At 46.9% G+C, this 20,296-nt stretch overlaps 1 protein-coding gene across 5 annotated transcripts in view; it reads left to right on the top strand.

Moving 5' to 3' along the window:
- The window catches only part of LOC136655967 (probable ATP-dependent RNA helicase DDX60), a 91,748-nt gene that overhangs the window by 25,342 nt on the left and 46,110 nt on the right, over positions 1-20,296 (top strand). For 4 of the 5 annotated variants that reach the window (XM_066632734.1, XM_066632731.1, XM_066632730.1 and 1 more), the window contains exons 12-19: positions 46-161; positions 964-1,127; positions 1,653-1,905; positions 2,482-2,645; positions 7,234-7,308; positions 8,486-8,638; positions 9,858-10,007; positions 11,203-11,322. In XM_066632734.1, the coding sequence (XP_066488831.1) occupies positions 46-161; positions 964-1,127; positions 1,653-1,905; positions 2,482-2,645; positions 7,234-7,308; positions 8,486-8,638; positions 9,858-10,007; positions 11,203-11,322 (1,195 nt within the window). The remainder of the gene's footprint in view (positions 1-45; positions 162-963; positions 1,128-1,652; positions 1,906-2,481; positions 2,646-7,233; positions 7,309-8,485; positions 8,639-9,857; positions 10,008-11,202; positions 11,323-20,296) is intronic. The other variant, XM_066632733.1, reaches the window with a different exon arrangement.

Genomic DNA, 20,296 nt, shown 5'->3' with positions numbered 1-20,296 from the left:
TTTACATTTGTTCTATGTTGAAAAACTTCTTTTCCAACATAACAGCAACGATTCTGTGGTGACATCGCTTGCAAAACACAAACAGTTTGATGAACGGAGGCACTGGCATTCAGGCAAACCTCTCAGTGATGACTACGACAGAACAAAACAGGGATTTGATGGTAAAAATGAACTTGCTTGTTCAATAAGCATCTGTTGCTGCCAAAGAGAATAAGATCTGTTATGATTTTCCTGATTTCCTTTATAAAAACCAACTAAATCTATAGCAGAGACCATTCTAAAATCCTAGCATCTTTATTTGATCTTAAACTAATTCTTAATGCATTCCTAACCTGCTCCGGTGCAGCTGGGCTGCAGTGGCCTGCACTGTATCCTATGCAGGTTAGGAAGCTGTTTGGAGGTCACCTCAGGCTAAGGAGATATTTTTCCCCTTACCCCATGTAACCCAGCCTGCCCTATAGGGCTGCTCGGAGCAGCCCGTGTAGAGGCTCCAAGGTCCGGGAGCAGGGCTTAGGATATGACATGTGCTGACGCCTCCACTCCCATCCCCTCTCTGGCTGTATCCTCCCTGTTCCACCTCCCCCACCCAGAAACACTTCTCCTCCCACCCTGTGCCACGTGTCTCAAAACTCACCAACACTGGCCTGTGCAGGGATTGGAGCCAGTACTGGACTGCCAGTACAGCTTATTCCCAAGTCTGTGCAAATGTGCTTTACAGTTTGCGCTGGCGCAGCGGCATGTTTGGATTGGGCTGCCCAGGGCATATTGCACAGTGTATAGCAGAAATATATACATATATATTTATAAACATAAATATAAACATATTAGAAACTTGAGTGACATCACTGCAATGAACTTAACTGATGGATCAGGGTGATTGCATTTACTTTGCAAGTTCATCTCTGGATGAACAAAAATCCCTTAGGATAAAATAATTATCTTCTCTTTTTTTGTACATTGTAGCAAAATCGAATGACCCGAAACAAAGAAGAGACATTCAAAAATACCAATCTTATTACCGACTTTATGGAAGATCATTGGAAGGAAACATGTCACAGATGATTGTGAATGAGGAGGATGTAAAGGCATGTACTAATGCTGCTTTCAATAAGCCAAAAAAATCACATGTAAGTATAAATCATCTCATAGGTTTGCTTTCAGAATTCTCCCCTGCTGAATTTTTCTCTTGGATTTTTGAGGATGGTACAGCAACTACTGTATTGTAACCTGGCATTATGGTGTCTAGATTTCACATATTGCGTTCAAGTTCAACAGCCCTTTAAAAGTTCCATCTGTGTCCCACACAGTTCCTTGTGTGATTGCAAGTGCACTCTCCGAAAGGTTCTGTTGAATATTGGCCACTTTCCCTTATGTGGCTTGAGTTGTAAGAATATACAGTAGTTCACATCTAGTGAAATCAGTGACAAGCTTCCTATTTTTTTGTGGCACTGGATTGCACCCACTGACTTAATACAAATATTTATTTGTGTAGCTTATTAAAAGAAAATACTGTGCAATTGATATCATGAACCCAGTGACTTTTTATTGAAATTTAGGGAATATAAAAAAAGTTTGTGATATGTTGTTCTTTAGGCAATTTGAATCCATCAGTATTCACTGGGGGGATATATATCATATCTCATTTTTTATAGAAAAGTAAAGCAGAGATAATTGCAGAGGAAAACAAAAAGCGGCTGGAAGCTAAAGAAGAAAAGAAAGAAGAGGAACAATGGCGTGTCTTAGAAAAGTCAATTGAAAAAGACATTAAAGCAAACTTTCAGTCAGGAATAAATAGATTGGATAAGTTTCTTAAGGCATGCCAAAGTAGTTCAGTGAAATTTTGTGCAGAAACAGCTGGACTTAATGCCTGCTTTGAAGTGTGGAAGGAGCATTGCAGAAGTCAAGGTACAGTTTATGATTTCATTTGGAGTCTATGGTTATGGCCTTGATAGCTGAGCATCATATTGATTCCATCCAACATTTTCTAGGGGCACGTGAAAAAAGAAAAGTTTGTGGTTTGAACAGAGAGCAGATTTGTCTTAATCGTAGGAGCAGACTAGATTCTGATATGTTATATTTCAATTTGTTATATTTCAGCTCCTCCCACTTTCTGGATTAGGAAAGAAAGAGTGGGATGAAGCAGTCAGAGGTAGTGTGAATGGGGTTGAAATGTTCTAACCCACCACTCTAATCTGCACTGTCCTATTCTGCTCCATCCCCTCTTCCTTTTCCTACCCAGGGATTGGGAAAAGGATGAGGAGCAGAAGGGATAATTGGGTAGATGGGTGCTCCCCACTGATCTGCTGTGGGAGGCAGCTACTTCAGTTGGCCTCATGGATGAGCCTACCTTACATTGTGTCTTAAGCCCTTACTCCTCAGAGATATTTGACTGCATGAACCTCATCCACCAAATTAATCAATCGGTGGACAAAAGAAATCTTCTGGAAAGTATATGTACAATTATTCAATTTCTTTTCCTAGGTAAAAAGCCTAAAGATTTAGGCATAGCTGTCGAGGTGATGAGAAGGATTCATATGCTGTGGGGGAAATACCAAGATCGATTACAGAAGCCACATTTAAAAACGTTGACTAGATGTCTACAGTGCTTTGGATTTGAGAAGTTAGCATTCTCTTTGAATAGTCAGGTAAATTTCATAGGATATAACCAGTTAGTTCCCATTATATGCTAATTTGCTTATCTGTGAGGGGTAGAATTGCCACCTACCTCTTGTTATCTGAAAGACTGTCATTATTATCAATGTACTGTGCTGGTGCACTTGGGACAGGGAGGCTCAGCACTGCTACAATCAGGCAGGCAGGGGCAAGAGAGGTTGTGGGAGGAGGAGGAAGAGACAGTAGCCAATTATACTCATTTTTTAGAAAGTTGTCTGGATCGGGTAAATTTTCCTCAAACAGGCATTGGTATTGGCCCATGGAGAATTGTCCGACACATTTGTTTCTGCTTTCAGACTTATCCAACCATCTCAGGCACCATCTCAGGGACTCCAGCTGAACCTTCACAACCCTAGCAATGATGAGAGGTCTCTGGAAGGTTACCTGAAGGCTGCTCTGGGGCAAGTCCAGGGAAGGAACCATGGGACAGTGTAGGAGGAGGGGTGAAGCAATCCCCTCCCCACTGCTAAACTCTGTGGCTTTGTTGTTGGAATTACAGGTGGTCCAAGTTACCAGTGGAGTCAGAACTCACAGGTTTGAATATCTGCAGGTTCCAAATCCATGGAATGGGCCATCTTGCTACCCTCCAAATGCAACCAGAGCTGTGCTCCGGTCGCGTCTGGAGGGCCTTCTGAGGCCTTTGCAGGGTTGAAAAGCACTACTTGTTTTTGGCCAAAACTGAAGTTGTGCTTTTTGGCCCTTTGAAGGCCTTAGAAGATCTTCTGAGGATCAGGGAGGCTGCACACAGATCACCCTCTGGGCCGGACTGTGGCACAGCTCCAGTTGGGTTCAGAGGGTTTGGAGTGCCCAAATCAGCGAAATCAAACATCCATGGATTTCAGATTCCACGTGGGTTCCAGGAATGGAACTCCCACAGATAACAATGCCTTCATGCTGATGCATGTGAAATGTACCATATAGTGTTATGGAAATGTAAATAACCTCTTACCTAAAGGTAAGAGGCTACTGCCTAAGCCAGGGGTGCTCACACTTTTTTGGCTCGAGAGCTACTTTGAAACCCAGCAAGGTCTGGAGATCTACCAGAGTTTTTTTACAATGTTCGCACCATCATAACATTTAACATTTATGTGTACAATATATGTTGGTGTACCTTGCATAACCACATGAGCCAATATTGCACAGCACAACATAATTAACTATAAACATTTTTTGTAATTACTTGAGTTTACTTTGATGACTTGCACTGAAGTGAATCAGCCACGGATGCATAGTCGGACAGTAGCTGCTGACAGCCAGCCTCAAGCACACTTCCAAATGTTCATCAGTCATGGTGGAATGGTACTTGGACTTAATGATCTTCATGTAGGAAAAGGCTGACTCACATAAATAAATGGAGCCCTTCCTGCCTCAGGTGCTCATATATCCCTGAGGGCCCTATTGCCTTCAAGTGGCTGCAGCTGTGCAGCACACTCTGCTGGATGCCCAGGCTTTACCCTTAAAGGGGCCACTGCTGACACCGCATCTACCTCCCCACCAGATCTTCCTCGATTCCAATACAAGGAGGGAGAGCAGATCTCTATACAGACCAGTGCAAAAACAGGGGAAAGGTGTGGGGGAGGGAAGATCTCTATATAGACATCACAGCAAGACCAGTGCAAAACCCCTTGCACACAGAACCAACAGATGGAAGTGGGGGGGGGGGCAGATCTCCATACATACCAGTGCAAAAACAGGGGAAAGGTAAGTCAGCCCCAGTAGAGTTAACGGGGCTCACTCCCAGGGATGAGTGGACAGGAGCTCACTCCCAGGGAGCGTCACTCCCAGGGCGGGGCTCACTCCTAGGGATGCGTCACTCCAGGGAGCGTCACTCTCAGGGCGGGTTTCACTCCCAGGGATGCGTGGCCGGGAGAGAAGCCTTCGATCGACTCACTTTGCCTCGCAATCGACCGGTGGATCGCGATCGACGTACTGAGCACCCCTGGCCTAAGCTGTATGAACATGTGCACTGTCACAAATGTGCCATAAGAATTGTAGTGCACGCAGTTAGGCCTGTACTGGCCTGCTGACACTAGTCAGAGACCAATCCCCACTGGCACAGTTAGGTTCACCGCAAGGGAAGTGCCATTTGGAGGCAGGGAGGGGGTGTAATGGGAGGGGGAAGATGGGGCCCATGATGGGGGCAGGAATGACTGCATCCTATCCCCTTTCCCAGGCCTGATTTCCTGATGCAGGGTTAATTTTGCTGACACAAACCCAAGTAGTCCCATAGCAGCTGCTGGGGCTTACCTGGGGGGAAGGGGACAAATGTCCTTTTCTTTCAAGGAGATCTCCACCAGCCTCTTTTTCTACACTGGATACAGTGGATGCCATTTTGGCACTTCCACATCAATGCATGGAAAGGTTAGTTAGGTGTGGGCTGTTAGAAAATGTATTAAGGCACAGGTACTGAGTGAAGGTCATTCAAAAAATGTGTGAAAAACTGAGATTGGAGAAGTTGACATAAAACAGGGAAGAGGCAATTGTTTTATAGTTCACAGGACTACAAAGAAACTACTGTTGCTTCATGTCTGAGAAACTGTTTTGTTACTTTGTGACTATAGAATTAAACAGAATGTGGCAGTTTTGATATGGTGTGCAGGCCCAAGACCTCTCCCCCAATACTTGAGGCAATGAGTTGCCAGGATCACTGACCAATTACAAACTCCATATGCATCATGCTCCCTCTTTATCTTTTGTTATCACCTGGCTGCTGCTCCTTCTCCTTAACTTACTCCCCATTTTAAAATGGCAGAGCCTGTGAGAGGAAGAAGATGAATGGAGAGGAGAGTAGTGGCCTAGAGCATTTGTGTTGGCAACCTTCAGTCTCGAAAGACTATGGTATGGCGCTCTGAAAGGTGGTTCTGGAACAGTGTCTAGTGTGGCTGAAAAGGCTGATTCGGGAGTGACAATCCCTTCCACACTGGGAGCAAGTGCAGTCTGTCCCTGGTCTGTCTCCCTGGCTATGGGTCTTCCTTCTTTGCCTCTTTGCCTCAGACTGTTGGCAAAGTGTCTCTTCAAACTGGGAAAGGCCATGCTGCACAGCCTGTCTCCAAGCGGGCCGCTCAGAGGCCAGGGTTTCCCACCTGTTGAGGTCCACTCCTAAGGCCTTCAGATCCCTCTTGCAGATCCCTCTGGCTAGAGCAGAAGTTCCCAAACTGGGGCGTTGTGATGCCCCAGCAAGGGAACCTCTGTCACTGCCTCGGGTGAGGCAACAGTGGTGACACGATCGCAATGATCGCACTCCCACTGGGGGCAAAAGGATTTTTTAAACTTACCTGGGGTCACTAAGGCTCTCCAGAGTCTGCCCGCACCTCCAAACTGCTGTAAAAAGAGAAAAAAAACCTTCCAGTTTTGTGACAAAAACTGAAAGTTGTCCCCCCCCCCTTTACAGCAGTTTGGAGGTGTAGGGAGACCTCTAGAGGGAATTGCAGGGTCTCCAGATTGTCTTGAGCAGGGGTGGGCACACTCTGTCCCATGGACCATTTGGGGCTCTCAGGACCGCCAATTTGGCCTGCAAGATTTCCTCCAGTGCACCTCAGAGACTGTTGGAGCCTGTGCTGGCCTGTGACTGCTGGTCGCAACCACGAGATGTGAGGTGCAGGCCAAGTTAGAGAAAGGCCTTTTATAGACCTTTGAGCCTTATAGGCCTTTGAGCTCAGATATACCTGCTTTTCTTTTTTTCTTTTTCTGCTGTCTCTGGTGGACAGCATGGCTTCTTTCTGGATCTCCCTTTTCTGTTTGAAAAAATATGAGAAATCCCTGGTGTTTTATCATTTCATCTCTCAGATATATCAGCTCTTTTTTAAAAAAAAAATTTTCTGTGTTTTTCCTTGCCTCTGTTACAGTTATGTCTCAATCTGTACTTTGTGTTCGGGTGGGGGGGGGGAGTGTGGCCATCAGATCCATGGGCTAGGTTCCATGCTGTTTCTGGTGAAATCAAATTCCCAAGCATTCCATGTTTTCCCTTGCCTCTGATACAGTTATGTCTCAATCTGTACTTTATGTTGGAAGTGTGTGCTCAGGAGTTATGTCTTCAGGCTGGAGGTGTGTGCTCAGGAGTTATTTATACCCCCTTTCACTTTTTTGGCTTAGTCGGCATGTCTGGTGAGAATACATTCATAAATGTCCCAAGTACTTCAATTCATGTCTCCATGTGTTTTCTGTTTTTCCCTGAGCATTATTTAACACACACCCCCCACATTGCCTCTGAACAACTTATGTCTCCATGTGTTTCTGTCTTGGGGTCTATATGTTTTCACTGTGAAAGAGATGTGTGGCAAACAGTTCGTAGTTCTCATGTGATTCTACATGCCTGTATTATAATTCTCATGGGTATTATATATAAGCTCAGTAAAATTCATTCATTCATTCATTCTTTCATTCATTCATTCATATAAGTTCTTTCTTTCTTTCTTTCTTTCTTTCTTTCTTTCTTTCTTTCTTTCTTTCTTTCTTTCTTTCTTTCTTTCTTTCTTTCTTTCAAAGTTTATTTCTTTGAAGTAAATTTCTTCAAATTTGAAATGTAAATTAATTCTTTTTTTCCCCTGACCCCCAACACAGTGTCAGAGAGATGATGTGGCCCTCCTGCCAAAATGTTTGCCCACCCCTGCTCCAGAGAGCCATAGTGACCCTCAGGTAAGCTTAAAAAAACACTTGTCCCTCTCAGCGGTGTGATCATGGTGATTGCATCACTACCCCCTCCCCTCCCCTCCCCTGCAAGCACTTACAGCATCCCAAACTGTGCCTGAGATTTTGGGAACTGCTGGCCTAGAGGGAGAAAGCTTCCTCCTTCATATATGTATTTATATACTGCATTTCTCAATAGCCTCAAGAAGTAGGTGGAGGGGCAGGCTGTCAGTGGAGGTGGCAGGCAGGTGCATGTGGCACCTGTAACCTTCAGTCAATCTACCATCTGACCTGACCACTTAATGCAGCTTCATCAGTGAGGTAGCACCATGTGAAGTTGGAAGCTCAGTTAAGAACTGATTTGCAGCACTATTCTATAGATGTATACTCAGAAGTAAATCCCATTGAGTTCAGTGGGACTTGCTCCCAGGTAAGTGTGTATAGGATTGTGGTCTTGTGTCATGATATTTATATTTATTTATTTATATTTATACATATATTTATATACCGCCTTTCTTTGGTCGTCAGATTTCTCTGCAGACTTTTAATCCAAGGCGGTTTACATAGGCAGGCTGTTCTAAACCCCCATAGGGATTTTTACAATTGAATAGTTCCAGTCTTTCATAGAACTCCTCGTTCCAGCTGGATTCCTTCCAGGTCTGGCCTCTCTTTGGCCCTTCGCCTCCCGCGCTTCACTTGATGGCAACTCCTCATTGCCACTGAGGGTCAGCTCATCAGTATATCAGCGCGTCCTCAGTTCTTGGGTACTTCCGGTTGCACTTCCAGTTGTTTCAAACTGGCAGCCTCAGATCTTCAGGCATACAAGGCGGCAGCTCTACCAACTGAGCCAGACCTCCTGCCTTTTCTCCCATTAATATCTTTAGTGAGAAACTGGCAAAAGTAGGCAGGCTGAATACAGAGTATTGGCACTTGGTTTCATGAAGGGGAGTACTGGTACAGGTACCATTTCAGAAGTTTTATTCCCATTGATGTTGCTCACATTTTCCTTGCAGGTTTTCTCTTTATGTGATGAGAGCATGCCAATAGCTAGAACTAGGGGATATCTTCAGATGTTCTAATGAGCATAAATAGAACAGGGATTGAGCCTGCCAAGCTCCCCTGACGTGTGTGTTCTCCGCAGAAGCTTGTAGGGACTGCAATCATTTAATTTTTTTTTCCTTTGCAGAGAGTAGAATCTGACAATGAAAAGCTAGCTAAATATGCAGTTGGAACTGGAGCAGCTCGATTTCAGCTGCAATACATGGGACATTATCTATTCAGAGATGAGAGGAGTGATTCAGATCCTAGAGTACGCCATTTTATACCAGACACATGGCAGGTAATGATGTGTAAAAACTATTTAAATGTTTCCGCTAGTGATAAAGTATACTAAAATATTAAATAGATTATTATTGTTAATAATAAGAATATTTAAGTATGTGATATCTACTTAAAAATCAACATGCCATATCTCTTGATGTTTTCAGTCTTATTTTCAAAGCAGGACGTGGTCCCTTAGCAGGACCAATGAAAAAGTAACCAAATATCAAACAATGACTCCTACAGGAGTCTTCAGTCACAGATTGTAGGGGTTCTTACAGTATGGCTTCCTTTCTCCCTGTCATTTTGTTTGCCATCTACCTGATGAAGAGTTCTAGGGAAAACTTATTTCACATTTGCTGAGCTAATGTTTAAAGCAGAAGGCTGAAGCTTGCTCATGTAATGTATGTGCAACAAAATATTGACTAAAGAAGCAGTTTAGAATGGGACCAGAATTCCAGACAAGTAGGGATAAACTTGTGTGCGTATTTGATCATTATGGACATCCTGACTGAAACAACTATACAGGAAGCCCCCATATTGGTGGATCCTGTATCCACAGATTCACTTATCCATGGGTCAGGTCCGGCCTCCTAGCATGTGCACCCCTGTGCTCATCACCTCCTGAGGGGTCTCTGAGCTCAGCAGAGGCCGTGAACATCTGTCCCTGGCTTCTGCTGAACAGAGACTGAGCTTAGAGGCTAAAAAGAGTGACTTCTGGTTTCACTGAGTTCTTATTGCCTAATAAGGCGTTGGGAGGCCCAGGGGAAGCCCTAATATTAATGCTCCTGGTTTTTCCATAAAACTGGAAGTTGCGTTTTTTGTTTGTTTGTTTTTGTTTTTGTTTTAGCCTCTGAACTCAGTCTGAGCTCGGCAGAGGCTGGGGACGGACATCCTTGGCCTCTGCCGAGCTCAGAGGGCCCCCTGGAGGTGAAGGGAGCACCTCCTGAGGGGGCAGATCCCCAGACTGCTGGGATTGGTGTTCGCCTATATCCACAGTTTCAGCTATCCGTGGGGAGGGAGGGGTTCCAGAACGGAACCCCCTGGATAAAGGAGCATGCCTGTACTATGATCTCTCAAGAATTTTATAACAGATTCTCATGTTGATTCTCACTTGTCTTCTGTCATTGGCTACATATCATTGATAGAAGGGGAGGATTTATAATACTCTGAGAATGCTATATTGGGCATTGTGTCTTTAACCATAGTTTGATTTCAATACTGTCTTCCAACTGCAGCGTGAACTTCTAGATGTAGTAGACAAAAATGAATCTGCAGTCATTGTTGCTCCAACCTCATCAGGAAAGACCTATGCTTCCTACTACTGTATGGAGAAAGTCCTAAGAAAGGGCAATGATGGAGTTGTTGTATATGTGGCTCCCACAAAGGTATTGTTATTGAAACAATGAGAAAAGTTTCTGGTAGATTATTGAACATATTGCTTGTGTGTTGGACATACACATGAAATTGTATAAATGTTTTAACATACGTATAATTTCATGTGTATGCTCCAACTCCAGCTGGTGGCTGCAAGGTTAAGAGTGAGAGAGTCATGCTCTCTGATGACCCAATCCTACTGGGTCTCACTATCAGTGAAACATGTGTTCTACTGGCAGTGACTGCCAAAAAAGAGCCATAAAGGATACTCCAGCAGTGCACCAAGTGGTATACTGCCAGAGCACTTTTGGGAAGACTGGAGCTTTTCTGTATGCTCCCATGGATACCTGACTGCCCACTGATGATGGTAAGGTGATGGGGGAGGCAGAAGGAGGTGAGGGGAGTGTGGAATGGGGCAGGGAGGAGGAATGAATAGGGTGGGAAGGCAGCAGAAGGGTAGATTCAAAGGTAATGGCATGTGCTAGATCCTATTCCCCTTTTCTAAAGCCCCTCTGCCCCCTTTCTTTCCTTGGACTTGTGTTAACGAAATTACTAGTGCAGGTCTGAGGAGACTCATTGCAAAATGGGAGGCTTACAGAGGTGTCATGGGATTTAAATCCCCTTTCGCCTCCAAAGTCTCCCAGTCTGTCCCCTTGCTGGAGACAGCTTGCCTGTTTTTAGTGCGGCTGCACCAGCAGGAGTGGGAAGGATAGGATTGGGCTATAAAAGTTCCAACTGGTGGAAACGGGCAGCGACTTCAAGGCTCAGCTGGATACTCTGCTGGTGCTGGTACGTTAGCTGCAGGGTTGGGCCATGGCAGGGAGAATCTGGATGTTTTGGGGAAAGAACTGGGCGGCATATTGAGGAGGGTGGAGGTGGATCTGATGGCAGTTATGCACTCTGTAACTGCATACAGTTATACACTGTAACCCTGCCCAGAAATTCCCTGGGCTCTACTCAAGCTTACACCAGCTCCATAGTTGGTGTAGTTCCAAGGAGAGCCATAGGTGGCCAGAAGGCCTTAGCAGAGGTAAGTCAAAAAGTTTTTAACTTTGCTTGGCCTTATGGTCCCCCCCTTTCCATATCATGTAGTGCAACATCCATTGGCATAGCTGCATACTATGGTGTGGCAGGGGTAGGATTGGTCTGCAGGAATATTATGTATTTTGAAACTCATTATTAAATTATCTTTTTTGTTCATGATAGGCCCTTGTGAACCAAGTGGTAGGAGTAATAACTAATCGCTTCACCAAAACGTTGCCTGATGGATTAGTGTTATGTGGAGTATTTACAAGAGATTATCGCCATGATACCTTGAATTGCCAGGTAAAGTATCTTTGATGCATTAGTGCAGGACAAGTTTAAATGATTTTCCACTAACAGTAGACTAATCAGCAAATTAAATATTGATTGTAATTTTGGCATATTTTGGCCTCAATCTTATCTCCCACTATCCTACATGATGCCCTGCTTGAGCACACACTGCATTCATTGGTGAAGTGGTGACCAGACGGCCCAGGAGATGTAAGTGAACAATTTTTTGATTTACCTCTCTGTAGGCCACATGGCTATTGATGGGTCAATTAGAACCAATGCCAACTCTTTTGCTGGTATAAGTCCAAAGAGAGTTAAGGGGTAGATTTTGGTTGGAAAGGGGACATAGGATCCTGGCACTTGCTGCTGCCACTGAGATCTACTGCCTTCCCCACTCCCTGCTCCAATCCTCCCCTGAATCGCCCATGACCCACCCCCTCCACCACTTTGCCTGCACTTGGTGTAGCCAGGTGCAGGCAAGTGGTTCTGGAGCACATAATGTTAGTGCACCTTTTGCACCACTTTAACAGGTCTTATGTAGGTTAGATTGGGGCATCGACCACTGTAAGCCTTCTATAAGACTGTGGTGTAAGTAGCATTGTAAATGACACTGACTCAAAGGGCAGCTTTGCTTGCGAATCTGCAGCTTGTTTTCTCTGCATGATGTCTCTCTCCACAGAGAGTATGTACATAAAGAGGGAATATCACATCAATTCACAAAAATATACTACAGGTATAACCTAATTATTCACAGATTTTTCACCTGCGGTTTTATCTCAACATAATGCGAAAGGCCCTTTCAATTAAAGGAAAAAAGTTGTTTAACAATAACCTTGTTAATGTGAGAGAGGGCAGCTGGATAACAATCCAGCAATCATTTTCTCTCCTGGCACTTAGAACAGCTTCACTCCACAACAAGCAACCCCTCCCTTCCCCCTTGAGCATGTGAAAGAAAGATAATCACTTTGCATTCTTTCCCAGCACTGCGCTCTTCGTGACAGGAGGGGTTGCTGGCTCTGGGTGAAGCCTTTCTAAGCACCTGGAGAGAGACTGATTGTTGAATTGTCTGCCTAATGTCTGTCTTACATCACAAAGAACAGCAAGGCTGTTTTTAATCGCCTAGCAAAGGGATGTTGTTTTTCAAATGGATTTGCTCTAATGCAATTTTTGCCATCTATGTGAGTTCTGGGAATGGAACCCTCACAAATAACGGGACTCAACCTGTATTGCACAGTTGCACTGCTGTGAAAACTAGCACCATGGGCACTTTCCGCTGATGTGGATCAGCAATTATCTTTGTGTGTATATCTAACTCAAGTAGCTTGTAAATCGTCTGATACTCTAGCCTAACTGCTAAGGGGCCTTCCTTAGGTGAGATAATGAGATAATTCTCAAAGAATCCTAAGACATTGCAGAGATATCCCAACATGCTGGTAGAGAGTTAGAAAGGACTTACTACTGTCCTTTCTAACCTGTCCTTTCTAACCGGGTAGATGGGACTCGTCAGCCTAGGAAGGCAGCTCATCTAAGAGAAGGAAACTCTGACCTCAAACCTCCACTGCCTTATGGCTACATCCAGTTGTGGAAAAGGCTTCAGGAGTCAACCTCGAGGCAAAATCAGGAGCCGGAGTCCCTTAGGCAGTTCATGGCTGAACACAGTCACGTTCTGGCAACTCCTGTGACGCCGCTGGAACCAACCGTATTGGCTTCTGCCTTTCCATTGGACCATTCCAGCGACGTGGAGAGGGGGGATTTGCTGCATGGGTAACAGCCTATCCTCCATACCTTCTTTACCCAGGCTTCGCGCACTGGAGAGGACACTCCAACTTCGCCATATGGCGTCGGCACAACACGGGAAGCAGCAGTTTACCGGTTATAAGTCTTTGCTCGATTGGCGTAGAGCATGACGCCAGGGGCTGCTTCCGACGGTGGGAGAGATCATTGCATCTCATTGGGCAGCTACCGCCCGCCTTAAGCTGGGCAGTCCCCAGCCAGTAAGGTGTTGCCTCGCCACGGTCCGTTAACCTCATGGGGTGCGTGGGGTTTAGGGTGAAAACCGACAAGCGGATCGACAACTCTGCACCATGCAACAGAAAACAGAAAACTACTGCCCTAAAGCTGGGCACCTGGAATGTTAGGACAATGACACCTGGCTTCTCTGATGACCTGCAAGAAATAGACTACGCACGCAAAACAGCTGTCATCGACATGGAGCTGAGCAGACTGCAGATGGACATCGTCGCCCTTCAAGAGACTAGGCTGCCAGATTCCGGATCTGTCAAGGAGAGAAATTTCTCATTTTTCTGGCAGGGAAAACCACCAAACGAAACCAGGGAACATGGCGTTGGCTTTGCGGTCAGAAATACCCTGCTGAAATCCATCATCCCACCTACTGTGGGAAGTGAAAGAATTTTGTCCCTGCAGCTCCAGTCATCAGCAGGACCTGTCACTCTCATCAGTGCTTATGCACCGACTCTGTCGTCTCCAGCAGAAGCCAAAGACAAATTCTATGATGACCTGGCCACCACTGTCAAGAAAATCCCTGTAAAAGAGCCATTGTTCATCCTCGGCGATTTCAATGCTAGAGTTGGTGCTGATAACAGTTCATGGCCCACTTGCTTAGGTCAGTTTGGCACTGGGAGGATGAACGAAAATGGCCAACGCCTGCTAGAGTTTTGCTGTCATCACGGTCTCTGTGTCAGCAACACGTTCTTCAACACAAAGCCCCAACATAGAGTCTCTTGGAGACATCCAAGATCAAAGCACTGGCACCAGCTCGACCTGATCCTCACCAGACGCTCCAGCCTTCCCAGCATCAAGATCACACGCAGTTATCATGGTGCTGCCTGCGACACTGACCACTCCCTGGTGTGCAGCAGAGTGAAACTGCAAACAAAGCGACTGTACCACACGAAAAAGGAAGGAAGACCTCGCATTGATACCAGCAAGACCCGGGATCAGAGAAAAGTGGAGGAATTTGCACAAGCGCTTGAGGAATCTCTTCCAGGCCCGGCCGACGCAAACGCATCCAACAGATGGGAACATTTCAAGAATACCGTTTACAACACTGCCTTGTCCATATTCGGCAAGAAGACCAACAAGGCGGCAGACTGGTTTGAAGCCCACTCTGAGGAGTTGACACCAGTCATTGAGGAAAAGAGGAGAGCTCAAGCAGCATACAAGGCCTGTCCCAGTGAGCGCAACCTGCAGGTCCTCTGAACTGCTCGCAGCAAAGTCCAACAGACTGCCAGGAGATGTGCTAACGACTACTGGCTCCAGCTCTGTTCCGAGATGGAAAATTGCCCCTCTGAAGTCTGCCACAGGCGAGGTCATCCAGGATCGGGCGCAGCAGATGGAACGCTGGGTGCAGCACTACTCTGAGCTATATTCCAGAGAAAATGTAGTCACCGAAGAAGCACTGAACAACATTGAGTGCCTGCCTGTGCTGGAAGAGCTTGACAGTGAACCAACCCTAGAAGAACTTCACGTGGCCCTGGACTCCCTTGCCTTTGGCAAGGCACCTGGAAAAGACAGCATCCCTGCTGAAGTCCTAAAATGCTGCAAAGAGATCATCGTCACTGAGCTGCATGAAATCCTCTGTCTCTGCTGGAGAGAAGGTGGAGTACCTCAAGACATGAGGGATGCAAACATCATCACACTGTACAAGAACAAAGGTGACAGGGGTGACTGCAACAACTACTGCGGCATCTCTCTCCTTAGCGTTGTAGGAAAGCTGTTTGCCCGAGTTGTACTAAAGAGGCTCCAGGTACTTGCAGAGAACGTCTATCCAGAATCGCAGTGTGGATTCCGAGCCAACAGGTCCACCACTGATATGGTATTCTCCCTTAGACAACTGCAGGAGAAATGCAGGGAACAACGACAGCCACTCTTTATAGCCTTCATAGATCTCACAAAGCCTTTCGACCTGGTCAGCAGAGACGGCCTCTTCAAGATTCTCCCCAAGATTGGATGTCCACCCAGGCTCCTCAGCATCATCAGATCTTTCCACAAGGACATGAAGGGCACTGTTGTCTTCGATGGCTCCACATCAGACCCTTTTGACATCAGAAGTGGAGTGAAGCAGGGCTGTGTTCTTGCACCAACCTTGTTTGGGATTTTCTTCGCTGTCCTGCTGAAGCAGGCCTTTGGAACTGCAACAGAAGGCATCTATCTCCGGACCAGATCAGACGGAAAGCTCTTCAACCTCTCCAGACTGAGAGCAAAATCCAAAGTCCAGCTGAAATGTCTGCGTGACTTCCTCTTTGCCAACGATGCAGCTGTCACTACCCACTCTGCCAAAGATCTCCAGCAGCTCATGGATCGTTTTAGCAAGGCCTGCCAAGATTTTGAACTGACAATCAGCCTGAAGAAAACACAGGTCATGGTTCAGGATGTGGACTCACCTCCCTGCATTACAATCTCTGAGCATGAACTGGAGGTTGTCCATGACTTTGTGTACCTTGGCTCAACGATCTCCGACACTCATTCTCTCGATACCGAGCTAAACAAGCGCATCGGTAAAGCAGCTACCACGTTTTCCAGACTCACAAAGAGAGTCTGGTCCAACAAGAAGCTGACGGAACATACCAAGATCCAGGTCTACAGAGCTTGCGTCCTGAGTACACTTCTGTACTGCAGCGAGTCATGGACTCTTCGCTCACAACAGGAGAGGAAACTGAACGCTTTCCACATGCGCTGCCTCTGACGCATCCTCGGCATCACCTGGCAGGACAAAGTTCCAAACAACACAGTCCTGGAACGTGCTGGAATCCCTAGCATGTATTCACTGCTGAAACAGAGACGCCTGAGTTGGCTTGGTCATGTCGTGAGAATGGATGATGGCCGGATCCCAAAGGATCTCCTCTATGGAGAACTCGTGCAAGGAAAGCGCCCTACAGGTAGACCACAGCTGCGATACAAGGACATCTGCAAGAGGGATCTGAAGGCCTTAGGGATGGACCTCAACAAGTGGGAAACCCTGGCTCTGAGCGGCCCGCTTGGAGGCAGGCTGTGCAGCATGGCCTTTCCCAGTTTGAAGAGACACTTTGCCAACAGTCTGAGGCTAAGAGGCAAAGAAGGAAGGCCCATAGCCAGGGAGACAGACCAGGGACAGACTGCACTTGCTCCCGGTGTGGAAGGGATTGTCACTCCCGGATTGGCCTTTTCAGCCACACTAGACGCTGTGCCAGAACCACCTTTCACAGCGCGATACCATAGTCTTTCGAGACTGAAGGTTGCCAATACAATACTACTGTCCAGACCTATAGGAATTCATTGCTGCCTTTCAATGATAATTATTTTCTATAGCAGAGGTTCCTAAACTGGGTGTTGCGATTAGAGATGTGAAGGCCTGGGAAAAAACCAGAAAATTCAGAAAAAACCGCTTTTTTTCCTGAAGACTTCTTTGTTTTTTTCCCAAAAAATTGAAAAAAGAAAAAAAATTGATTATGGAATGTTTTATTTTAACATGATGAATAAAATATTTTAAGCAGTTCAAATATTTTCCAAATCATTTCTAAAAAATATGTATGGTATGTGATTATTCTAATTTCTGTGCACTGAGGACAAGCAAGTCCAAGGTTACAAACCGAACTCTCCAATGCAAGAACAAGATGCATTTCTTCCTTTAGGAGGTGCTGCCATAGTCACAAGAAAAGAAAACGGTTTCAGTTTTGTTTTTGCATGTGGGTGGGTGTTTTTGCATGTTTGGTTCTGTTCTGTTCTCTTCACAAGGCCTCAAAGCATTGGAAGAAAATACAGAGCAACAAAAAGAACCTTCAGTATACCTGAAAGTGTATACTGAATTTAAAAAGGTAAGAGTTTACATTTATCTGATTCCAGAAAACTGAATCATTTAGCTACATTAGTTTATCTTTATAACCTTTGTGTAAATAATGATTTAATTACTACTAATCTGGTTCTTTACTTCCCCTACCCACAACCATTGATTAGTGTCTTCTTGCAAACTAGCCATTAAATTGTTTTTCTTTCCTACTCCCCTCAGGAAAATGGTGAGACCAACATCTAGCATATGGAGGCATTTTCACATTACAAGTTCTTCTGAGATGAAAAATGTGATTTGCAAATATTGTCAGATGAAATACGCATTTCCAAATGCTACCAGGATGACCAAACACATTCCTGTATGTAACAAGTGTCCTGTAGATATTAAAAAATCCTTCATGGATCTAAGTGAAGAGAACCACAATGATGAAAATGCACATAGTTTTTCTCAAAACTTCATTTCTTCGTTCTCGTTTCTCAAAGCTTCTCGTTCAAGAAGTCCTCTTTCTACTCCATCTGTAACATCAGCAGCAACACAAAGTGTTGTCCCATCAGCAACATCTTCAAGTAAACAATACTGAAGACAGCTGCATCCAAAAATTATTCAATGACTTCGTTTGTAGACAAGATGACACCTGAAGATCAGGAAAAAATTGATCAAGCTCTTGCAAGAGCAATATATTCTTCTGGAACACCATTTTCAATAAAGGCAGCTAGCGTGCCCGTATGGGCATGCTAGCGCTGATTGCCAGGCTAAACCCCCTATCAGCCGGCAGCAGGGCTTTGCTGCCAGCTGATTGGCTGGCTGGCCTTGGGGGGCGGGACAACTGAGCCTGATCTAGCGCGCAGGCGCTAGACCCGGCTCAGTTCCGTTCCTGGAAGCGACCGAGCAGGTCGCTTATCCAGGAGCGGAGAGAGGCTGCCCCATGACGGGGCTTGAGGCGCGGAGATCCGCGCTTGCAGGCTCCCGTCACTTCGGGCAGTGGGTAGCCTCTCTTGAGCTGCGCGCTCTGCGACTTTAGCTCCGGGGCTCAGCGTCGGAGCGGCCCGTGAGAGCTTGAGGGGGCATCCCACTGCGCGCTCTGCAGACGGCGTCAGGGGGGGGTGACCCGCTGCACGCTCTGCAGGGTGCTATTGAAGGGGGCGGCCCGCTGTGCGCTCTGTCCGAGCGGCAGCGGTAGGGGGCGGCCCGCTGCGCGCCCTGCCGGCCGCGGGGCTGCAGCGCTTCGCAGATCTGCGCACCCCGCGGCTGCGGGTGCAATTTGGGGGGTCCGGTGGGGCGGCAGGCGCCCGTGGTGGGCAGCCGCCCCATGTTCCTCCTGGGGCGGGCCTGCCTGTTGGGGCGCATTTTGGCAGCCATTGGGGGGGTGCCTCGTGTCTGGGCGCCATTTTGGGCCCTGCCTCATGGTGCTCCGCCATTTTGATTATTTAAATACAGCCTGTCGGCCATTTTGTGGGCCCCAACTGCCAAAAGGGTCTCTTATTTTCAGAGTTGGGCAACTTCCAGTCACAGCGGTCTGCTGACACAGCGCGGAAGGCCAAGATTCCGGACTGCTGAGGCGTATCGTATCCAGTTAAAACTTAGAGCACAGGGGGCGGGGGGCCCCACTGGGGATATTCCTTCACTTGGGGGGTGGACATGGGGAAGAAAGCCCAGAAGTTGGGTGGCAAGGCCACCAAAAAGACAGCTCTAGCATGGCCCCCCCCTCCCATCCCTTCCTCCTTATCGTATGATGAGGAGTAAATGCCACAGTTGCAGGCCTTGGCTTGCTACGACGCGAGACAAAAAGAAAAGGCCCGTCGAAAGGCGAGGCAGGGGGAGGCTGAGGCTCGCCCGCATAGTCGCACACCCGGCAAGGAGGCCGTGGGCTCCGCACGCCTTATGGGCAGTGGAGGCATTTTAGGGTGGCCGCATGGCACGGGGGGGCCCATAAGGGCCCAGGGCCATTTTGTTACTAGGCAAGGGCCAGGCCTGGTTACTGCTGGACAGGGAGAACACCTGGGAATTCTGGGTGTTGTAGGCTTATACCAGGGGGAACGCCCGGGAGTTCTGGGTGTTGTGGGCTTATAACATGGAGAACGCCTGGGAGTTCTGGGTGTTGTAGGCTTATACCATGGAGAATGCCTGGGAGTTCTGGGTGTTGTAGGCTTATACCATTGAGAATGCCTGGGAGTTCTGGGTGTTGTAGGCTTATTCCCCAGACTTTGAGATTACAGTTGCCAAGCATTTTAGGGTGATTAGTGGGAAACCCAGGCGCTTATTCCCAATGCCCAGATTCAATACTTCCGATCTATTTCACCTCCTGCGTAGTCAAATGCTCATGCCCACCTGACTTGTGCAGGATGTCAGATTTACATTTCCTCAGGAAATGCCCTTGTTTTGAAGCCAGAAATGTCATTTTATTGCATTCGGAGGGAAATCTGTTAGGCCCTTTCCCTCTTTGCATTCTTGGTGTTAAAATAGGTTATGATAAAACTAGCTCAAAGATATAATAGCACAAATCCATAAACCCTCTGTCTATGTTCACAGTGCAGAGTCTGTGTGGGAAGACAAGGAAGGCATTCCTTGGGCACCTAGCCGGGCTGCACCAGATCAGCCCTGGTCTCCTTGGGGGCCTCCTTCCTTCTGGCAGGGGCCCAATTACCCCCAGTACCCCTGGGCCCTGGGTCGGACGTATCCCTGTCCCAAATCTGGTCCCAGGGCAAGCAGGGCACCCCCCCCCCAGTGTGATCATTATCCTGCCACGGCCGACACAGAGTTGGACCAGCAGGATGTGGACTGGGGGGAAGAGTCATTGGGATTGGTGGTGGAGAGGGAGAAGCCTACGGTTTCGTATGGCATCATCGCCATCCCTCTGGGCTCTCACCTCGCCATGTCGGTCAAGGAGAAGATATGGCGGGGTGACTTTGTGGACATGTTCAGTCTCCTTCACATTGAGCCTGAGCCTACCCCCAAAGTGGGAGACCCTGTGCGTGACGAGGAAACCGTCAGGCAGAGGAAGATAGACAAGAATTGGACCAATTGGCCGAATGGGTTCATTGTCTATGCTGGGGTCACTGTCCAGTTGCACCCCAAAAAGGTGGGGAAACTGTTCAAATACCTGGACATTATTCATCGTGCTTTGCGTGATCATGCTGGTGCGGCTTGGATGGCTTATGACCGTCAATTTCGCATCAGAGCCGCGCAGGACCCATCTTTGGA

Source organism: Tiliqua scincoides, chromosome 6 (genome assembly GCF_035046505.1).
Source record: "Tiliqua scincoides isolate rTilSci1 chromosome 6, rTilSci1.hap2, whole genome shotgun sequence".
Classification (NCBI taxonomy): domain Eukaryota; kingdom Metazoa; phylum Chordata; class Lepidosauria; order Squamata; family Scincidae; genus Tiliqua; species Tiliqua scincoides.
Note: the sequence above shows the minus strand (reverse complement) of the source record. Positions and strands in the feature narration are given on the sequence as shown.